The following is a 23,671-nucleotide window of genomic DNA, read 5'->3' as shown; positions in this document are numbered from 1 at the left end:
TTCATCTAAATCGTTGATAAAGATGTTGAACAATACAGGGCCCAGGACAGAGCCCTGTGGTACCCCACTTGAGACATTCTTCCAACTGGATGTGCAGCCATTTACGACCACTCTTTGGGTCCGATCGCTAAGCCAGTTATGAATCCACCTAACAGTTGCCTTGTCCATTCCATACTTAGTCATTTTTTCAATAAGGATTGTATGAGAGACTTTGTCAAATGCTTTGCTGAAGTCAAGATATACTATATCTACAGCATTTCCTTGATCCACCCAATCAGTGATACCGTCATAGAAGGAAATTAAATTAGTCTGACATGACTTATTAGTTACAAACCCATGCTGACTCTGTTTAATCACTTCATTCTTATCCAGGTACTGACATACATGTTGTTCAATAATTTGTTCAAAGATCTTTCCTGGTATAGAAGTCAGACTCACCGGCCTATAGTTGCCTGGGTCCACCTTCTTCCCCTTTTTGAAGATAGGAACAACATTTGCTCTTCTCCAGTCTTGAAAACTATTGATACAGACCTAGTTTTTAAGCCACTAAAATAATGAACCTATGCGAGGTTGGTATCGCTGGAATCGTCCTGACCTGAAGAATCAAGTAACCCGGGTTAATTTTTTTACAGCTCATCGAGCAAAGTGAAAACGAACCCCCCCCCCCCAAAAAAAAAAAAAAAAAAACTATGGCGGAACTGCAGGGTTTTTCTTTATCATTTTGCTGTACTTATATTTATTTTTTAGCACATTGTATGAATTCAATGGTGTAATTTAAAATGACAGCTCATATGGCTATGTAGACGGAAACATAAAAATGTGATCACTCTGTAGTGAAGGAAAAACAAAATGGTAAAAAAAAAAAAAAAGAAAAAAAATTGGCTTCTTCATTCAGTTTTTAAATGAGTATTACCAGCTCCAAGATTCTATCCTATCATATGTAGTAGGTGTAATACATATTAGCAAATGCCTCCAATTAGAAATGTATAGTTCTTTTGATTAGTTATGCCTCCTATGTGCAGGGCATTGCAGTAGCTTAGGCATCTATGGTTACGACCACTCATATAGTGACAGTTAGCTGCTAGTGGTCATAACCATGGTTACCTAAGCCCTGCACAGTGGGTAAGCGACATCACGAACCAGGAGAACTATGCTACATTTGTAATTGGAGGTATTTGCTACTATTATTATTACACCTACAACATATTGGGAAAGGATCTTGAAGCTGGGAATATCCCTTTAACCCCTTCCTGACATCCGACGTACTATCCCGTCCACGGTACCCGGGCCTGTATGACCGTGGACGGGATAGTACGTCTACCGCGATCAGCGGCGCCCACGTGGTGAGCGCCGCTGATCGCGGCCGGGTGTCAGCTGATTATCACAGCTGACACCCGGCACTATGTGTCAGGGGCGGTCACGGACCGCCCCCGACACGTTAACCCCTTGCACACCGCGATCAAACATGATCGCGGTGTACCGGGAGTTAAAGGGAAGCATCGGCAGGGAGGGGGCTCCCTCCGTGCTTCCCTGAGCCCCCCACGGCAGCGCAATGTGCAGCGCTGCTGCGGGGGGCTCCTATCCTCCAGGCCCCCGAATCCAAGATGGCGACGGGGGCCTTCGGGGACCTGAGGAAGCTGGCTTCCTCAGTGCCTGCAAAGCGCAGGCAAGAGGAAGTCTGCTTCAATGCCTGTGACAGATTGCTGATCTGTCACAGTGATCTGTGATGTGACAGATCAGCGATCTGTCACAGGACAGTGATGTCCCACCTGGGACTATGTAATAAAGTAAAAAAAAAATTAAAAAAAAAATGTAAAAATAAATTAAAAAAAATCGCCAAATAAATTAGTAAAAAAAAAAAAAAATATTCCCCAATAAATTCATTTTTTGAAAATAATAAAAAAAAACAAAACAATAAAAGTACACATATTAGGTATCGCCGCGTCCGTAATGACCCGCCCTATAAAACTGTCCCATTAGTTAACCCTTTTAGCGAACCCCTTAAAAAATAAAAATAAAAAACGAAGCAAAAAATAATGATTTATTATCATACCGCCAAACAAAAAGTGTAATATAGCGCGATCAAAAAGACGCATATAAATATCCATGGTACCGCTGAAAACGTCATCTTGTCCCGCAAAAAACGAGCTGCCACACAGCATCATCAGCGAAAAAATAAAAAAGTTATAGCTCACAGAATAAAGCGATGCAAAAATAATTATTTTTTATATAAAATAGTTTTCATTGCATAAAACCGACAAAAACATAAAAAAACGACCTAAATGAGGTATCGCTGTAACCGTACTGACCCGAAGAATAAAACCGCTTTATCAATTTTACCGCACGCGGAACGGTGTAAACGCACCCCCCCAAAAGAAATTCATGAAACGCTGGTTTTTGTTCATTCTGCGTCCCAAAAATAGGAATAAAAAGCGATCAAAAAATGTCACGTGCCCGAAAATGGTACCAATAAAAACGTCAACTCGTCCCGCAAAAAATAAGACCTCACATGACTCAGTGGGTCAAAATACGGAAAAATTATAGCTCTCAAAATGTGGTGATGCAAAAACTATTTTACAATGAAAAGCGTCTTTTAGCGTGTGACAGCCGCCAAACATAAAAACCGCCATAAATAGTAAATCAAACCCCCCGTTATCACCTCCTTAGTTAGGGAAAAATAATAAAACTAAAAAAAAAAGTATCTCCATTTTCCCGTTAGGGTAAGGCTGTGTGCACACGCTGCGGATTAGGTGCGGATTCATCCGCGCGGATTTTGTAAAATCCGCAGGTGAAACCGCAGGTCAAAAGACCTGCGGTTTTACCTGCAGATTGCTCTGCGGTTTTGTCCTGCGGTTTTTCATCTCCTCATTAGAGGAGATGGCAAACCGCAGGAGAATCCGCAGAAAGAATTGACATGTCAATTCTTTCTGCGGATTGAAAACCGCAGATAATCCGCGCGGAAAATTCCGCACCGTCTGCACTGCGGTTTTTGATTCCCATAGGGAATCATGGTACTGGGGTCCGCAGCAGCCAAAACCGCTGCGGAACTGCAGCAAAATCCGCAGCGTGTGCACACAGCCTTAGGGTTAGGGCTAGGGTTAGGGCTAGGGTTAGAGCTAGGGTTAGGGCTAGGGTTAGGGCTAGGGTTAGGGCTCAGATTAGGGTTAGGGGTGTGTTGGGGTTAGGGTTGGAGTTATAATTGGGGGTTTCCACTGTTTGGGAACATCAGGGGCTCTCCAAATGCAACATGGCGTCTGATCTCAATTCCAGCCAATTCTGAGTTGAAAAAGTCAAATGGTGCTCCTTCCCTTCCAAGCTCTGCCATGCGCCCAAACAGTGTTTTACCCCCACATGTAGGGTATCAGCCTACTCAGGACAAATTGCAAAACAATTTTTGGGGTCCAATTTCTCCTGTTACCCTTAGGAAAATAAAAAATTGGGGGCAAAAATATCATTTTTGTGGAAAAAAATGATTTTTTTATTTTCACGTCCGAGTGTTATAAACTTCTGTGAAGCACTTGGGGGTTCAAAGTGCTCACCACACATCTAGATAAGTTCCGTGGGTGGGGGGTCTAGTGTCCAAAATGGGGTCACTTGTGGGGAGTTTCAATAGTTTAGGTACATCAGGGGCTCTCCAAACGCACATGACACCCGCAGACCATTCCATCAAAGTCTGCATTCCAAAACGTCACTGCTTCCCTTCCGAGCCCCGACATGTGTCCATACAGTAGTTTTCTCCCACATATGGGGTGTCAGCGTACTCAGGCCAAATTGGACAACAACTTTTGGGGTCCAATTTCTCCTGTTACCCTTGGGAAAATGAAAAAATTGGGGACTAATTGATCATGTTTCTGGAAAAAATACCATTTTTTTATTTTCATGCCCTGGCATTATAAACTTCTGTGAAGCCCTTGGGGGTTCAAAGTGCTCACCTCACATCTAGATAAGTTCCTTAGTGGGTCTAGTTTTCAAAATGGGGTCATTTGTGGGGGGGTTTCCACTGTTTAGGTACATTAGGGGCTCTCCAAAGGCAACATGACACTCGCAGACCATTCCATCAAAGTCTGCATACCAAAACGTCACTACTTCCCTTCCGAACCCCGACGTGTGCCCATACAGTAGTTTTCACCCACATATGGGGAATCAGCATACTCAGGACAAATTGGACAACAACTTTTGGGGTCCAATTTCTCCTGGTACCCTTGGGAAAATAAAAAAATGGTGACTAAAAGATCATGTTTGTGGAAAAAATACGAATTTTTTATTTTCACGCCCGGGCGTTATAAACTTCTGTGAAGCACTGGGGGGTTCAAAGTGCTCACCACACATCTAGATAAGTTCCTTGGGGGGTCTAGTTTACAAAATGGTGTCATTTGTGGGGGGTTTCCACTGTTTAGGTACATTAGGGGCTCTCCAAAGGCAACATGACACCCGCAGACCATTCCATCAAAGTCTGCATTCCAAAACGTCATTACTTCCCTTCCGAGCTCCGACGTGTGCCCATACAGTAGTTTTCTCCCACATATGGGGTATCAGGATACTCAGGACAAATTGGACAACAACTTTTGGGGTCCAATTTCTCCTGGTACCCTTTGGAAAATAAAAAAATGGTGACTAAAAGATCATGTTTGTGGAAAAAATACGAATTATTTATTTTCACGCCCGGGCATTATAAACTTCTGTGAAGCACTGGGGGGGTCAAAGTGCTCACCACACATCTAGATAAGTTCCTTAGGGGGTCTAGTTTCCAAAATGGTGTCATTTGTGGGGGGGTTTCCACTGTTTTGGTACATCAGGAGTTTTCCAAACGCGACATGGTGTCCGATCTCAATTCCAGCCAAAAACGTCAAATGGCGCTGCTTCCCTTCCGAGCTCTGCCATGCGCCCAAATAGTGGTTTACCCCCACATGTTGGGTATCAGCGTACTCAGAACAAATTGCACAATAACTTTTACGGTCCTGTTACCCTTGGAAAAATAAGAATTGAGGGTGAAAAGATCATTTTTGTGGAAAATATATGATTTTTTAATTGTATGGCTGTATGTTATAAACTTCTGTGAAGCCCATGGGGGTTCAAAGTTCTCACCACACATCTAGATAAGTTCCTTAGGGGGTCTAGTTTCCAAAATGGTGTCATTTGTGGGGGGTTTCCACTGTTTTGGTACATTAGGAGTTTTCCAAACGCGACATGGTGTCCGATCTCAATTCCAGCCAAAAACGTCAAATGGCATTGCTTCCCTTCCGAGCTCTGCCATGCGCCCAAATAGTGGTTTACCCCCACATGTGGGGTATCAGCGTACTCAGGACAAATTGCACAATAACTTTTAGGGTCCTGTTACCCTTGGGAAAATAAAAATTGGGGTGAAAAGATCATTTTTGTGGAAAAAATATGATTTTTTAATTGTACCGCTGTACGTTATAAACTTCTGTAAAGCCCTTGTGGGTTCAAAGTTCTCACCACATATCTAGATAAGTTCCTTGGGGGGTCTAGTTTCCAAAATGGGGTCACTTGTAGGGGGTTTCCACTGTTTAGGTACATCAGGGACTCTCCAAACGTGACATGGCGTCCGATCTGAATTCCAGCCAATTTTGCATTGAAAAGTCAAACGGCGCTCCTTCCATTCTGAGCTCTGCCATGCGCCGAAACAGTCGTTCCCCCCCCCCCACAAATCAGGTATCAGCGTACTCAGGACAAATTGCACAATAACTTTTGCAGTCCAATTTCTCCTGTTACCCTTGGTAAAATAAAAAAAATTGAACCTGAAGTATTTTTTTTGTGAAAAAAAGTTAGATGTTCATTTCTTTTTAAATATTCAAAAAAATTCCTGTGACGCACCTAATGGGTTAATAAACTTCTTGAATGTGGTTTTGAGCACCTTAAGGGGTTCAGTTTTTAGAATGGTGTCACTTTTGGGTATTTTCTATCATATAGACCCCTCAAAGTGGCTTCAAATGTGATGTGGTCCTAAAAATAAAATGGTGTTGTAAAAATGAGAAATCGCTGGTCAACTTTTAACCCTTATAACTTCCTAACAAAAAAAAATTTTGGTTGCAAAATTGTGCTGATGTAAAGTAAACATGTGGGAAATGTTAGTTATCAAGTTTTTTGTGTGCCGTATCTCTGTGATTTAAGGGCATAAAAATTCAAAGTTGGAAAATTGCGAAATTTTCAAAATTTTTGCCAAATTTCCAATTTTTTCACAAATGAACGCAAGTTATTTGAATGAAATTTTACCACTAACATGAAGTACAATATGTCACGAGAAAACAATGTCAGAATCACCGGGATCAATGGAAGCGTTCCAGAGTTATGACCTCATAAAGGTACAGTGGTCAGAATTGTAAAAATTGGCCCGGTCATGAACGTGCAAACCACCCTTGAGAAGGGGTGAAGGGGTTAATGTTTGGTGTACTCGTTGCACATGGTCTGGAGTAATTTCCTTGCGGTTAGCTCTCTGCTCTTTCTGTAGACGGTCGGACGCCGTGGACAGTCACCTCCTGGACCTCTGCATCATGGTTTTCCGGGCATCTCATGGCGGCACGGGAAAAGTTATGTTGGGCAGGCTCATGGCACACAGCAAAAGGGCGGTGAAAAAATTTGTAGGATGCGACGTAATGCTGGAACCGGGAGAATACGCTGTGGTGTGCTGTGCCTTCAACCACTGGCAGACCTTAAATTTAGGTGGATCATCCATAGTTCAAGGTAAGAACATATCTGCTCTGATGGACGGACTCTTGCTGGGATAGATCTGCAGGACTTTTACCTGATCTGATCCATAACTTTCATCTTGTTTTGCAGCGTCCAGTCCCACAGGTGGCGGTAATAATCGTCGCTCCGCTGCAGACCAAATGGGGTACATCTTGGCCATTTATAGTTCGCGGCTTGTCATGGTTGAGCAAGTAGAAGCACAACCGACCACACTTGCAGACGCCATTATCCTGCTGACAGAAGACAAGGGGGAGCGGCACGAGGTAGACACTCGGCCTGATAATTTACTGCCTCTCTGCAGAAATCGATAATTCATTATTTCTCATATTTGGCTGTACCCGGCCGTCGCTTTCCTCCGTGCGCCGGTAGTAAGGGGGGTCTGATCGTATCTTATGTTCAGGTGTTTCTATCCTCGTAGGGTCGGGAAGGGATGACCTGCTATTATCTGACACACGGATGGGCCGGGCTCATTGTCGTGGTAGAAAATCGCCATCCAAAGTCTTTTCTGCACATCCAGTGCGACTGCACAGATAGCTTCAACGTCGTGTCCACTCGAGGCAGCCTCAAAACCAGCGACAGCGTCCCCCCTCTACACAGGTGAGTGATCCCGCCTACATACAGGTGTAAGACCACTTTATAAAGTAGATATACACTAGATTATGGCCCGATGCTATCGCATCGGGAGGATGCGATAGCATCACACCTTGCCATGTTAACCCTCAACACACACTCCTCTCACCTTTCACCATCTCCACTCACTCTTTCACTCCACATACGACCCCTTCTCTCACTCCGTCTCTCATACTCACGCCGTCATCGCCGCTGCTCCACAATCCCCGACATCTTCTTCCGCCGGCGCCATCCTGGATCCAGATCAGATGTTGTCCACGCCGGCGGCATGTTCTTGCGGCGACGCCATCTTGAGTATCGTGAAATCCCGCGATACTCAAGATGGCGTCGCCGGAAGAACATATCGCCGGCGTGGACGACGTCGGGATCCAAAATGGCTTCGGCGAAATCTCGCGAGTTTTTGCCGACGCCATTTTGGATCCCGACGTCCTCCACGCCGGCGACATGTTCTTGCGGCGACGCCATCTTGACTATCACGGGATTTCGCCGATCCAAAATGGCGTCACCGCAAGAACATGTCGCCGGCGTGGATGCCGTCGGGATCCAAAATGGCGTCGGCGGAAGAAGATGTCGGGATCGTGGATCAGCAGCGATGACGGCGTGAGTATGAGAGACGGAGTGAGAGAAAGGGTCGTATGTGGAGTGAAAGAGTGAGTGGATGTGAGTGGAGATGGTGAAAGGTGAGAGGAGTGTGTGTGTTGAGGAGGAGTGTGTGTGTTGAGGGTTAACATGGAAAGAGGTGTGCGGTGACGTCACCGGTTACAACTGGACGGAAGTTGTTACAACCGGAAGCTGCTTAGGGCATTTATTATTATAGATATGTAACGTATATATTGGTCGCACTGATCGGGGTATCGCAGCTTTCTGTCCCTTGACCCTGAGACTGGTCACACAGTATTTTAACCCTCCAACCTTTTTAGTTTTCTTGAATAGCGGTGCCAGTGATGTCTGTTAGCTATATACAGGGTGTGAGATAAGAGACTAACAGCTATCCCACGGTCTATGGTCCGTTTTAGGGTCTTTTTACACTGGACGGTCTCAGCTGTTACACATCTGCTACATAAAAGCCGTTCCATGGTCATTTACTAGACTTTTTAGACAGACCCTTTAAGGCTCCAATTCACATTAGATAGTTGTCAACCGTCCCGCCATACACAGCAGTGTTTGGCTCAAGCTGAGTGCAGTGCTCCTGTTGTCTGTATGAACCCCTATGATGTATAGTTATGCCATAGGTCGTGTCCCACCCTTTGATGCGGGCTCCGGCACTGAGCCCGCATCTTTCCCAGCACATGACAGCTGATTTTATAGTCACTGTATTAGCACAAGCGATATGATGATTGCAGCTTCAAGTTTCGTAAGGTGACTATTGAAGCAAGTGCAAAATAAAAATATTTTAAGTCTAAAAGTTCAACTCACCTCCCCTTATGCCTCATTCAAAATAATACAAAAATACACATATTTCTCGTTCGCCTTATTGGGGGACACAGAGACCATGGGTGTATGCTGCTGCCACTAGGAGGCTGACACTATGCACAAAAAAAGGTTAGCCCCTCCTCCGCCGTATACACCCCACCGACCGGCAGGAAGTTCCTCAGTTTAGCTTAGTGTCAGTAGGAGGTGGACACGGGTCTTTGATTAGACCCATATCTACCTCGATGTGCGTCGTTTCTTTTCAGGTTTTTCCGGAGGGATACAGTGTGAATAGTCACATCTGTAGTCCCACAAAGAGACTATGAGTACGGCGTGTACTGCCACCCCGTATCCTCATAAGTCTACAGCAGGACCAAGACCCCTAACATGGATGTGGCGTTCCAGATGGTCCTCGCTCCCCGTCTCCCACCCACTCGCCTACCAGAGCCGGTCGGTCGGTTGAGGCGCAGGATACTCTCCTTGAAACAGTACGCTGGATGAAACGGATCAGGAGGGTAAGTATGAGACCTGAGTCCCATTCTCCCCTGCGGATTCCACGCCAGGCCATTCCATGGATTTTTCGGCAGCGGTCGCTGTGACAGTGCTGCGACGCCTCCGCGTCGTCTCCAGGCGGCCGCTGCAGCTATTTGGGCCCTGGCTGGTTATCGGACAGCTCTTTCCCCCCCCTCTGCCGGGCCCTAGCTGTCCTCAGTAGCGGCCACCGCGGCGGTTCTGCGACGCCTCCGCGCCGCCCTGTGCTGACAGGCGGCCGCCTCTTCTAATCCAGGCCCCGGCTTCATCTGGGGCCTTGTCCGGCGTCACGGCCACGCCCCCCGCCTCCATCCTCGGGCGGGCTTCCCTCCCGCCCGCTCTAAGCCTGCCCACGGCCTTCTCCCCTCAGGTTGAGCGTCCCGGAGGCGGCGCCGTCCCTCCCACCTACCATCTTAGCGGGCGGCACCATTTTTATCATCGGCGCCTAGCCCTGCCTACCTCCCTCCTCTGCATCTGCAGGAAAGCGCGCGCTTCCTGCTCGGCTCCTCTCTGGCTGCCGCCATTTTCACAGCCTGTCAGCCGGACGCTGTTCCCTCAGCCGTGCCCCTGCAAGCCGGACGAACCGTGCATCTCCATTTATTGGAAGCTGCGATAGGACACCGGACCGTGAGTAGCTCTGCATACTGCAGACTGACACCCTCCTCTGCCTCCTGTCCCCCAACCTTCCGGCAAGGCTTCAGTGACTGTCCGTCAGTATGTCTAATTCTAAGTCTGACCGCGCTCGTCCCCCTGCCTCCTCTGGCACCTTAGTCAAGTACTTTGCGTGCTCTTCTTGCAATCGCAAACTTCCCTCAGGTCAGTCCACTCCCCTCTGCCTGGACTGTAGCAATCCAATCCAGCCCGACGCCGCTCAGGAGCCATCCATAGCCCCAGTGGTGAGTGAGCCCCCCATGCCGGGTTGGGCCTCCTCTCTATCACAGTCAGTGGCAGACCTCACCAAGGTGTCTCAGTCCCTAGTAGCCGTTCTGGACAAGTTGCCCTTGGGAGCTTCGGCGGGACCCAGCACGTCTCAGGACGTCCCATCTGAGCCAGCCAGCGGCAGTCGCAAGAGGCCCAGGCAGGACCTCCAGGCGGAGTCCTCCCCTCGTCCTACCTCACCCCATAGTCCCCAGCAGTCTCCCTCTCGGGCCTCCTCTCCCGAGTCAGGCGAAGCGCTTTCGGAATCGGAAGGGGTCTTAGAGCTGGATTCGGACCAGGATGCGAACATGAAGGTTACGGTGCAAAACCTCATTGCTGCGATTCACCATACCTTTGACATCGCTGACGCCCCTGCGAAATCCTCAGATCAGGAGGTTTCGTTCAGACGGGCGGAAACACCATCCAGGGTGTTTCCCTTCCATTCTGAGTTTGGAAAGATTTTTACAAGGGAGAGAGTAGATCCGACCAGACGCTTTCAAAGAGGAAAGCGTCTCGGCGTACTGTACCCGTTTGCTAAAGAGCTCACGGACAACTGGGCCGCTTCTCCCTCGGTGGACCAGACTTTCTAATAATACGGTCCTTCCGCTGTCAGGTGTGGCGTCTCTAAAAGATTCTAATGATAGGATCATAGAATCTCTAGCAAAATCTGCCTTCGAAGCGGCATCGTCAGCGGTATGTCCAGTCTTTGCTTCTTCTTGGGCAGCAAAGGCCATATCCACTTGGGCAGACGCCCTTCGGCAGGGCATTCTGGATAAGGCACGACCAGAGCATTTGGCCGATCTCGCCAATCAGATTTCCCATGCGGGGGATTATCTGCTTTCTGCCTCCCTGGATGCCGCATCTTGCGCAGTTCAGGCGTCAAGTAACATCGTGGCAATCCGACGTACAATTTGGCTCAAGGCCTGGCAGGCAGACTTGTCCTCTAAAAAGTCTCTGACCAATCTACCTTTTCAGGGAGTGCGTCTCTTCGGATCACAATTGGATCAGATTATTAAGGACGCTACCGGAGGTACGAGTTCTCTTCTCCCCTCCAAGCCTCGCAGACCTCCTCCAAGGTGTCAGTTTCGTTCCTTTCGGACTTTCCGCCGTTTCAATACGGCGGAAAACCCTTCCAACCAGCAAAGGCCACAGGCACGTCAGGAAAGAAAGAAGGTTTCCTTCAGGCCCACTCCGTCCTGGCGGTCCCACTCTTCCCAGGGAAGACCGCCCAGATCTAGATCTGGACGGTCTACATCCACATGACTGCCATCGGTCTCTCGGGGGTCCCTTCCAATTGGGAGGTCGACTTCTTTTCTTCAGCGACGTCTGGCTCGCCTCAGTAGAGGACGCTTGGGTCAGAGAGGTTGTATCAACAGGATACAAAATAGAGTTCATTTCTCTTCCACGGGATCGCTTCTTCCAATCCCGTCCGCCGAGGGATCCGGCCTTGGTCCCGGGGTTCTGTTCGGCCATCGCCTCTCTTCTCAGTTCCGGGGTGATTGTGCCCGTTCCCGAATCGGAACGCTTCACAGGGTTTTATTCAAACCTGTTTGTGGTGCCGAAAAAGGACGGGGCAGTTCGGCCCATTTTGGATCTCAAGTTACTCAACAAGAGAGTTCGCCTTCGCCACTTCCGGATGGAGTCTGTACGCTCGGTAATTGCTTCCATGGAGGAGCAGGAATTCATGGGTTCCATAGACATCCAAGATGCCTATCTGCATGTGCCCATATTTCCCGGACATCAGAAGTTCCTGCGGTTTGCGATTCACCACGAACATTACCAGTTCGTCGCGCTTCCTTTCGGGCTCGCCACCGCTCCCAGAGTCTTCACGAAGATTATGGCGGCGTTGATGGCCTTGTTGAGGATCAGAGGTCTCGTTCTTTTTCCGTACCTCGACGATATCCTGATCAAGGCTCCCTCCTTTCAACAGGTCCGCCTAAGTGTGGCGATCGTTCTAGACACCCTGTCCAGTTTTGGGTGGATCGTCAACCGGAAAAAGTCCTGTCTGGTCCCTACTCAACGCCTTGTGTTTCTGGGCCTTCTGTTCGACACTCGTCGGTCAAGGGTATTTCTCCCACAAGACAAGATCCTTTCCCTGCAGCAGGGCGTGCGATCATTACAGATCACACGATTTCCATCCCTCAGGACAGCCATGAGGGTCCTGGGGAAGATGGTGGCGGCGATAGAGGCAGTTCCCTTTGCCCAATTTCACGCCAGGCCACTCCAGCAGGCCATTTTGTCCAGGTGGAACAGGTCGGCTCTGTCTCTGGATCGTCCGGTTCGTCTTTCATGCCGGATCAAGCGGTCTCTCAACTGGTGGTTGACGTCTCCCCTCATTCTCTTGGGGCGGTCTTTTCTTCCCGTTCACTGGCAGATTGTCACTACGGACGCCAGCCTCATCGGCTGGGGTGCAGTGTTCCGCAATCACACTGTTCAGGGTCGATGGTCGACTCAGGAATCAGCTCTGCAGATCCAATGTCCTAGAGATACGAGCGATCCATCTAGCTCTCGTCCACTGGGAAAGGCGCCTCAAGGGCCTGCCTGTCAGGATTCAGACAGACAATGCCACAGCGGTGGCGTATATCAACCGCCAAGGGGGGACACGGAGTGTCTCAGCTCTGGCGGAAGTGTCCAGAATTCTTCAATGGGCAGAGACCTTTGTTCCAATGATTTCCGCGGTTCACATTCCCGGCGTGGACAACTGGGCCGCCGATTTCCTCAGCCGCGAGGGTCTCGCGGCAGGGGAATGGTCCCTACATCCGGAGGTGTTTCATCTGCTCTGCCGTCGGTGGGGAACTCCGGATGTAGACCTCATGGCATCTCGCCTCAACAGGAAAGTCCCACAATTCGTGTCCAGGTCTCGGGACCCTCTGGCAGTGGGCGCCGACGCTCTGGCCGTCCCTTGGTCACAGTTCGAGCTCCCCTACCTGTTCCCTCCTCTGCCTCTTCTTCCCAAGTTGTTGAAGAAAATCAAAGCAGAGGGGATTCCAGTCATCCTCATCGCCCCGAATTGGCCCAGAAGGTCTTGGTTCGCGGACATTGTCAACCTTCTCGCGGACGCTCCCTGGAAGCTTCCCGACAGGGCAGATCTGTTGTCTCAAGGCCCGATTTGCCACCCCAATTCTCGGTCGCTCAATTTAACGGCGTGGCTGTTAAGACCGAGGTTTTGAGACGGGCAGGATTCTCTGATCGGGTGATTCATACCATGATCCGCGCCAGAAAACCACCTTCTTCGAAGATCTATTACCGTACTTGGAAAGCCTATTTCTCCTGGTGTGAGGCCAATGACATCGCGCCCTTGGTTTTTTCGCTCCCTTCTATTCTGGCGTTTCTTCAGGCAGGGCTGGATGCGGGGCTTGCTCTCAGTTCCTTGAAGGGTCAAGTTTCGGCACTGTCCATTTTATTTCAGAAAACGCTGGCCTCCCGGCCCCAGGTCAAAACCTTCCTCCAGGGTGTGGCTCACACGGTTCCTCCGTACCGAGCTCCCTTGGATCCTTGGGATCTTAATTTGGTTCTTCAGGTTCTGCAGGGTCCTCCTTTTGAACCTCTCAGGGACGTTTCCCTTTCCCTCCTTTCTTGGAAAGTGGCCTTTCTGGTGGCCATTACCTCCATCCGGCGCGTGTCGGAATTGGCAGCACTTTCTTGCCGCTCTCCTTTTTTGGTCCTTCATCAGGACAAGGTAGTTCTGCGGCCTCCGCCCTCTTTTCTTCCGAAGGTGGTATCTTCGTTTCACCTCAATGAGGACATTGTTCTGCCATCCTTCTGCCCGAGCCCAGCTCACCCTCGGGAGCGGTCCTTGAACAAGCTGGACCTAGTCAGGGCATTGAGAGTCTATCTAGCCCGGACGACTTCCTTGCGGAAGTCAGACTCTCTGTTCATCATTCCTGACGGGGCGAGGAAAGGTCACCCAGCCTCAAAGGCCACTATTGCGCGCTGGATCAGATCGGCAATTTTGGAGGCATACCGGGTCAAGCATCGAGTGGCCCCTCCAGGGGTCAGAGCGCACTCTACCCGGGCGGTGGGTGCCTCCTGGGCGGTGCGCCACAGAGCTTCCGCGCTGCAGCTTTGCAAGGCTGCAACGTGGTCATCGGTTCACACCTTTGTGAAATTCTACAGGGTCCACACCTACGCTTCGGCGGACGCCAGCCTAGGTAGAAGGATTCTGCAGGCTGCGGTGGCGAGTCCACTGGCCTGATGGAAGTTTGTTTCCCACCCCAGGGACTGCTTTGGGACGTCCCATGGTCTCTGTGTCCCCCAATAAGGCGAACGAGAAAACAGGATTTTTTGGGTTGCTTACCGTAAAATCTGTTTCTCGGAGCCTTCATTGGGGGACACAGCACCCTCCCATGTTCTACAACTCCTGTTCTTATGTTTGTCGGTTTGTTACAGTTGAGTTGTTTGTTCTGTTCTCAATCTATTCTGGTACTTCTCCTACTGCTTTCTGACTAACTGAGGAACTTCCTGCCGGTCGGTGGGGTGTATACGGCGGAGGAGGGGCTAACCTTTTTTTGTGCATAGTGTCAGCCTCCTAGTGGCAGCAGCATACACCCATGGTCTCTGTGTCCCCCAATGAAGGCTCCGAGAAACAGATTTTACGGTAAGCAACCCAAAAAATCCTGTTTTGGTATCAATGCGATCAAAATGCAAAATAAATTAATCCGATCGTTGAACGGCGTAATGAGAAAAAAATAGAAATGGCAGAATTAGGGTTTTTTTGTCGCCGCAACTTTGCAATAACAGGAGATAAAAACATTGTATCCTACCTCAAGATAGTATAAATAAAAAGGTCAGCTCGGCGCGCAAAAAATTAAGCCCTTGCCTAGCTCCAGGTCCTGAAAAATGGATATGACATTTTTTTTTTTTTTCCTTACAAACTTTGGATATTTTTTTTCACCACTTAAATAAAAAAAAATAGAACCTATACATGTTTGGTAGTTATGGACCTGGACCTGGAGAATCATAATGGCAGGTTAATTTTTAGCATTTAGTGAACATGGTTTAAAAAAAAAAAAAAAAAAATTAGAATCGTAGAGTTGGAAGGGACCTCCTGAGCCATCTGGTCCAACCCCCTGCTCAAAGCAGGATTCGCTAAATCATCCCAGTCAGATGTCTGTCCAGCCTCTGTTTGAAGACTTCCATTGAAGGAGAACTCACCACTTCTCGTGGCAGCTTGTTCCACTCATTGATCACTCTAACTGTCAAAAAGTTTTTTCTAATATCTAATCTGTGTCTCCTCCCATTCAGTTTCATCCCATTGCTTCTAGTCTTTCCTTGTGCAAATGAGAATAAAGTTGATCCTTCTACAATGTGACAGCCCTTTAGATATTTGTAGACAGCTATTAAGTCTCCTCTCAGTCTTCTCTTTTGCAAACTAAACATTCCCAAATCCTGCAACCTTTCCTCATAAAACAGGGTTTGCAGACCAGTCACTATTCTGGTCGCTCTTTTCTGAACTTGCTCCAGTTTGTTGATGTCTTTTTTTTAAAATGTGGTGCCCAAAACTGGACACAATATTCCAGATGAGGTCTGACCAAAGAGGAGTAGAGGGAAATAATGACTTCACGTGATCTAGACTGTATGCTTCTGTTAATACATCCTAGAATTGCATTTGCCTTTTTTGCTGCTGCATCACACTGTTGACTCATATTCAGTCTGTGATCTATTAGTATACCCAAGTCTTTTTCACATGTGCTGTTGCTTAGCCCTATTCCTCTCATTCTGTATATGCTTTTTTCATTTTTATTGCCCAGATGTAGTACTTTGCATTTTTCCCTGTTAAAAACCATTCTGTTAGTTGCTGCCCACTTCTCCAGTGTATTTATATCTTTTTGAATCCTCTCTCTTCTCTAGTATTAGCTATCCCTCCTAGCTTGTGGAATTGCACATATTTTTGCTATTTCACGGCACGTGAATTTTTTTTCCCCGTTTTCCAGCATATGGTAAAATCAATGGTGTCGTTCAAAAGTACAATTCGTCTTGCAAAAAACAGACCCTCACGTGGCCATATTGACGGAAAAAAAAAAAAATTACGGCTCTAGAAGGTAGGGGAGCAAAAAAAAACAAACAGAAAATCGCAAGGTCGTAAAGGGGTTACGACCTCCGCCGTACTAGTACGGCGGAGGTTGCTTACCTCCCTTCTATGTGGGTTCCGGCGCTGAACGTTCATCTTTCCCAGGACATGTCGACTGTTTTGAACAGCTGACATGTGCCCGCAATAGCCGCGGGTGGAATCGTGATCCACCCGCTGCTATTAATTAACGTACACTTCCGGCTATCGGGCCAGAAATATGCACACCGGTGACATGCATCACGTGTTCACAGGTCACCGGTGTGTTGGCATGACATCAGTGCCAGATTGCTGTGAGCGCCACCCAGTGGTTGGTGCTCATACTAAGTGAGGTATTCTGCTATATAGAGGCGATCTGATCATTGCCTCTATGTATTAGAGCCGATTGGGTTGTAGCAGCTTCTAGTCTCCCATTATTGAAGCATGCCAAAAGTTAAAGAAAAGTGTTTTTAAAAATATAACACAAAATTACATAAATATAAAAGTTGAAATCACCCCCCTTTCATCCCATTCAAAATAAAACAAAATAAAATCAAATGTACACATTTGGTATCGCCGCTGTTCAGAATCGCCTGATCTATCATTAAAAAAAAAAAAAAGACTAACCTGATTACTAAACGGAGTAGTGAGAAAAAAAAAGTCAAAACGCCAGAATTTTTTTTGGTCGCCGCGACATTACATTAAAATTCAATAATGGGCGATCAGAAGATCGTATCTACACCAAAATAGTATAATTAAAAACGTCAGCTCGGCATGCAAAAAAGTAAGCCCTCACCAAGCCACAGGTCACGAAAAATGGAGACACTACGGGTATCGGAAATGGCATGTGTTTTAATTTTTTTTTCACCACTTCAATTAAAAAAGAACCTAGACATGTTTGGTGTCTATGAACTCGTAATGACCTGGAGAATCATAATGGCTGGTCAGTTTTAGCATTTTGTGAACGTGTTAAAAAAAAAATGTTAAATTGTACTTTTTTTTGCAATTTCAACGCACTTGGAATTTTGTTCCCATTTTTGAGTACACAATATGGTAAAACTAATGGTGTTGTTCAAAAGTACAAGTTTTCCCACAAAAAAACAAGCCCTCACATGGCCCTAATGACAGAAAAATAAAAAAGTTATGGCTCTGGGAAGAATGGGAGCAAAAACAGAAAAGCAAAAGCGAAAAAGGGCAGGGTCTTGAAGGGGTTAAAGACTTGTCCTGTTTCCACACTCCTCCAGCAGCAGCAGCTCATCTCCAGGGAGAACATAAGGATTGCACCTTGAAATTCAAACTAACTGTATCCTTCCAACAGATGATATCTGGGGATAGTCAGGAAGCCCCCCATACACATTAGACTGTTGTGTATATCAGCGGGTTTTTTTTTGTTTTTTTTTAGAAATCCGATATGCAAATCAGGTTATAAGTGCGTCAGGGGTGTTAGTGCACTTGAAGGAAACAGACCAAAATGCATTGACACGCCCCTAGTGCACTTCCAGCCTGATTTGCATATGGCTCCTGTGTTAGTTTTCTCACGACTGGCACATCGGATCTCTACATAAAAGGTATCCTTCTTTATTGTGTTCAAGCTCATGTACAGACAGTTGTGCGCACCATGTGGGTATGCTATTGCTGTATTTATCTGCCCCCTCTTTTCCATCACAGGCAGGTGCTGGTCATTTTGTCTCAGCTGGAGGGGAATGCTGGCTTTTCTATTACTCATCGACTGGCACACCGAAAAGCTAACCAAGCTTCTCTGAATGACTGGATGTCCAGCAAAGGCACTCACAGCCCTCCATTGTCTCCAGACGTGTCCGGCTTGCATGGTCCCCGACCTCTCTGACGGATCCAGGAGAGATTCCCTGGTGCGAGGAGCTTGATTGCCTAAGTTGAGTGGGAGCACTTTACAGACTAATAAACAATTCCCGGAAAGTAACACTTGAAATCTACTCAGGACTTTTATCCTGTGTAAACAGGGACCCTATCCCATCCGGCCCCCTATTTTTTTTTTTTTTTTTTTTTCATTTTAATGTACCACACTGTAGACATGAAACTGGGATCGTCCTGCACCCCAAAATAGTCGCGATGTGCCCTTTGTTGTCTTATAGCGCACAATATAGAGGCCACTGTTATTTTGGGGTGGGGGGGTTGGTTCTGTTTCTTACTTTGATATATATATCAATCAGTCAAATTTTTTTTTAACATTCATTTTAATCCTTTTTGGATCTCTGCGACAGGATACTATGGCTGCTAGTGACCCTATGACACCCTGCTATATGCATGGATGCGAGCTTTAACAAATCCAGCGGAGGAGAAACGGCGTAACAAGACCGCCGCACCCGTTGCCTACCTGAAACATGCAGTGCATCAATCTGCCACATTCCTTTTTACTTGCATCCTGCCGCCTTACCCCCCGAGTCTTAATGATCACACAGAGCTTAACGATCACACATCAGAATAAGGGCGATGTCACCTACCCATCATGCAATAAATCACAAATCTCATATTTTTTATAGTCTGCTAAGGAAAATGCAGCCATTTTACCAGAGATAAAGAAATCCTGCACATTTGCAAAACAGGGTAAGTATAAAAACTGATCAGCGTCGGAGATGATAGTCTTTTAAATGCAATTTCTATATATGAATGTTACTTTTCCCACCATTTATCATCCCACCATTGAAACTCCGTTGGCTGTATTGCAGAAATATCCCCTACAAGCCCCTTCCCCACCAACGAAGACTACTATCCCCCATCAGATCATTATATTGGCTATCTACCAATGATCGTCTTAGAACTAGGATTTGCCAAAACATTGACTGGTAGGGGTATGACCTCCACAAGTTGAGACCTTTGTTTTTTGTTTTGTTATTCCATGCACACAGGTACTTAAAGGGAATTCTTCACTAGTATAAAAGTTAAAAGGCCCAAGGTAATAAAAGAAAACTATACAGCCCTTCAGACTGCCGCCGCTCCTCTGTGTCCACCGCCAGCCTGCTTACGTCAATATTCGGCGGCGTAGTCACTGCAGAATATTAGCGGCTACCATTAGCTGAACCAAAAGTACAATCTGTTTTCTTGTTCTGTCGAAATGTGAAGGTTTTAACTGAATGGCAGCCACAATCCTGTGTCCATTAAGATTCACTTTTAGGCTATGGGCCCACGTAGCGTTTTAAAACGCACAATGAAAACCGGACTCCTTCCCAGAAATCGTGCGTTTTTTTCCGCGTGATTTTACCGCGATCTTCTCAAGCACTTTCCAAGCGATTTGAAGCATCGTTTGGAAAGTGATTGACAGGTTGGTCACACTCGTCAAACATAGTGTTTGACAAGTGTGAGCAGCTTTTTACTATTGAGGCCGCCTATGCGGCATCAATAGTAAAAGATAAAATGTTAAAAATGATTAAAAATCGGGGTATATTTACCTTCCGACGTCCCGCGCTGCCATCCTGGTCCTCAGCGTTCCCAGCGATGCCTTGTGAGACCTGTGATGACGTTGGTCTCGCGTTACTATAGCGATCTCGCGAGACCACGTCATCACAGGACCTTGCCACAAGGCATTACTGGGAATGCAGCGCGGGACATCGGAAGGTAAATATACCCCGATTTTTTTATTCTTTTTTTTTACAGGGGTATGGTACCCAGGGCCTGGAGGACAGTCTCCTCTCCTCCACACCATGGGTACCAACCGCACATGAGACGCTTAACTTCCCGCATGGTGGGCATAGCCACATGCGGGAAGTAAGCGATTCTCATGCATTCCTATGGGTGCGGAATCGCGGCAATTCTTTGCGATTCTGCACAAAAGAATGATCATGCTGCAATTTTTTCTGCGATGCAATTCCGCCGCGGAAAAAGCGCAGCATTAGCACTGCATGTGCGGAATGCCATAGGAATGCATGGGGGGCATTCTGTACACGATTTTTAACCATTTTCGCTTCGAAAATCGCGGCAAAAACGCTTAAAAATTGCATCGTGGGCACACAGCCTTATAGTATCAGAGAACCCCCTTAGGCTGTGTGCCCACGTTCCGTTTTTTAAGCGTTTCCGCTGTGCTTTTAGACGCTCGTTTCTGCTGCGGAAACGCCCATGTTATCCTAATTGAATCCCACATGTTGTGCCAATGGTGCGTTTTTTTTCCGCTGCGGAAACGCTTAGCGGAAAAAAACGTAGCATATTCACTAATTTTGTGGAAACGCGTGCGTTTTCGCATACATACAATTGTATTGCAAAAACGCATAGGAAAACGCATGCTAAAACGCTTAACAAAAGCGTGTCATAAAAGGCATGCGTTTTCCCGGGAAGAGGGTGCGCGTTTCCGCTCAGGAATACTCTGCATCAAAAAAGCAACGTGGGCACACAGCCTTAAGCACGTGTGTGGTCGCAGAATTGGCATAGAGGGCCATTTAAATTTTATGGGTCAGTTTTGGCATCCCCTAGCAAAAACACACTTTAAAAGATGGGAATACCCTTTTTAATGTTACATATGCACATTTTAACCAAAAATTACAGGCAGTAATGAGAGACATGGTGGTGCGAGGGCTGATAAATTGCTTGCCGACAAGACGTACAAACCCACTATTTGTTATAGGGATGGGGGGTCCGCTGCTTCACACGTTTACGTCTCAGGGAAAGAAGGGCTGCTCACTCATTCCCATCCCATCTAGGATTTCCCCCTCGGTCCACCTTACTACACAGGGGTTGTCGTTTTGTTTGTTATATACCATGTTGTGTTCATGTATATGGTTTATGCTGGAGAGAATTGTACCTAACGTGCTGTATATTATGTGACATGATGACGACTGCCAACTGTGGGCACTAGATCGGTGCAACCATTGCTGTGATTCCGCTGGTGAGGGACCACCATATTTTTTGTTTTTTTTTTAATTTTACAAATTGTATGAATTCCATATTCTCACTTTTTGTCATTAGCCATTAAGGACTATGCAAAATGTCTGGACCACCACCGCTTTCTTGTGTTTGTACGGGAAGGTATCTTTTATGCATTAAATGACTCTCAAAATTGTTCGCCCTCAAAGCATTGGCCCTTAAATTTAGTAATAATATCGCCAATGAGTAACGAGTCCACGTGTTGTCATCCATTTTTAATGGTGTATTTGCACATCTGTGTATCGCGGTCTAAGCATGGACCGTGATTAACAGATCGGCTGCGGGACTCCTGTTCCGAACTTGACAGCCCCATTGATATGGACAGTCCTGAGTGTCACGGTCCGAGCACAAACCGCCATGCACAATGTGTGAATGCCGCCTAAAGGTCTCTTTCTAGGTAATATGGGTGCAAGCAACACATCCGCTAGGTCAGCTCACATAGTTATCAAGGCTGCGTTTTTTGTGATGTCCATTGACCTGTGCTACCGTGGCCATTCAGGTGTAATATTGACACTATGGCCATATAAGTGAGCTAATGGGAGCTGTAATGGTGGATATTGTGGCTACCACCTGTTGGGATATACGGTACATCAGAAATGGATGAATTACATTTTTGGCAGCTATAGCACTTCTCGGCCATAATACACCTACTGCGCCTGCACCTTAAGACAAACGACATTATCTTTCCAACCTTCATCACATATGCTGCCTATCTGTAAAAAAAAAAAAAGACCAAATGCTTTTTTTTTTCATATTTTATTTTCTCAATTTTTAAGATGGTCATGTCAACGTACCAACACACCCCTTCATACGATTCAGTGTATGGTATAATGGAGGGCATTTATGAATATATTGAATTTATGTTTACTGAACTTGTCAATGTCAACTATTTTGTGCATAGGGCAGTGACTGAGTAGAGTTTTTGCTTTTTTTTCAGTCATGAACTACTGTCCACAAAATGGCTGCCTGTTTTGTGTGTAGATGACAAATTGTCATGTATGAAATCTCATGATGTCCATAGCAACCAATCAGAATTCATTGTTCATTTCTCTAGTGCTGTATTGAAAATGAGAGCTGCGCTCTGATTGGTTGCTGTGAGTCATTTCTCTGAGGTAAATGAGGCCTAGTGTTTCCTGAGAGCCCTGAGAAGAAATTTCTTTTATTATCTGTATAATTCGCCCAGATTAAAAAATGTTTATTTCTACCAAAGCTGCTGAACCATTTTGGGCCATGGAACCTTTTCTTTTTTTTTTTTAATAGAAAAAAAAAATTTATTTCATACTTCAACCAATAGTATTTTTTACACTTCAAATTGCAGTTTAACATGATGCCAAAATGTCCCCTGCTTGTAATTATAATGAACCAGCATTGAGCTTATTTTATATATATTTTTAGCCTTACTTTAATGTAGAGTCAAAACTCCCTTTAAGAGGCTAAAAAATGTTTTCAGTTTGACACTAATGGCCACATTTTCAGCCATTTAGATTTTTTTTTTTACTCAACTAACATAAAAGGGTCCAATGTTAGAACGATGTAGAAAGGGGGGAAAAAAAATGGCGGTTGCCCACAGCAGCCAATCAGATACTAGCTTTTATCTTTCCAGTGCAGTTTAGAAAACGGAAGCTGCAATCTGATTGGTTGCAAGGGTAAGCCCAACAGATGCCATCATGGTACATAGGGCCCAGTGTCGTGTTGTGGCACAGCTAAGGGTTAGGGAATCCAGTGGTCCACGCCTCATCACTACTTTCCTACTAGGCCTTTCTTCTCCCCCCAGATAGGGTCCCTGGTCTCCCTCCGTCTGCCACAACTGGGAAATATTTGAAACGTGTATATATTGTTCAGCTGTAATAAATCAGAATGCTATTTTATCAACTTATATACTCAGATTGTATAGATAGCTACATTTTGGGTGGCCTACGCTCCCATCTCAGGTTCTTTCGGACCAAATAAAGATTTTGTTTTTTAAAGATGTCTCGTGTTGTGTCTATGAAATTACTTGTAAAAAAAAGTAGACCCTTAAAGGAGCATTCCTTTCATCGGATTGACTTCATCAAAGTTTGTTTGTAAGAACTTGCAACTCTTATCTGCCTTTTACTGAGCTAATATCAGCTGATTTATGACCCACAAACCACATCAAAAGAACTGTCTTTTACCTATGGAAAATTCAGCTAAGTTAGAAGCTCACTGATGGTTTCTCAGTTAACTCATTCTGCAGCCAGCAATAACGTGGAACACCGAGGCTATAGAACGCAAAAGCTGCAACATTTTTTAATGAAATCTACTTGCAAAGGATTATTGTAGCCCAAAATGCATGCATTTAAGGACAAAACATGACCCCCAACGGCTGTTTTTTTTATTTTTTTTTTTATTTATCCATATCTCACAACTTAAGGGGTATTTATATGAATGTGCATAAAGCAGGCCTAGTTTTAAGGACATAAACTGTGCAAAGGCTCTTTTAAAAAAAAAACAAACAAACCAAACTTGTGTGCCTAGCTGCTTCTCTAGTGTACAGTGGGGCAGTACAGACCAAACTAA

The 23,671-nt window shown here is 46.2% G+C and overlaps 1 protein-coding gene across 5 annotated transcripts in view; it reads left to right on the top strand.

Annotated features, from left to right (window-relative positions):
* The window catches only part of CAPN15 (calpain 15), a 45,630-nt gene extending 22,528 nt beyond the window's left edge, over positions 1 to 23,102 (top strand). For all 5 annotated transcript variants that reach the window (XM_073560316.1, XM_073560315.1, XM_073560314.1 and 2 more), the window contains 4 exons: positions 6,470 to 6,702; positions 6,799 to 6,971; positions 7,127 to 7,305; positions 17,912 to 23,102. In XM_073560316.1, coding sequence (XP_073416417.1) covers positions 6,470 to 6,702; positions 6,799 to 6,971; positions 7,127 to 7,305; positions 17,912 to 18,089 — 763 coding nt within the window. In that variant the 3' untranslated portion in view covers positions 18,090 to 23,102. The remainder of the gene's footprint in view (positions 1 to 6,469; positions 6,703 to 6,798; positions 6,972 to 7,126; positions 7,306 to 17,911) is intronic.
* Positions 23,103 to 23,671: the final 569 nt, after the last annotated feature.

This window comes from Dendrobates tinctorius, unplaced genomic scaffold (genome assembly GCF_039654945.1).
Source record: "Dendrobates tinctorius isolate UK_male_01 unplaced genomic scaffold, ASM3965494v1 ptg000295l, whole genome shotgun sequence".
NCBI classification, from domain to species: Eukaryota; Metazoa; Chordata; class Amphibia; order Anura; family Dendrobatidae; genus Dendrobates; species Dendrobates tinctorius.
Note: the sequence above shows the minus strand (reverse complement) of the source record. Positions and strands in the feature narration are given on the sequence as shown.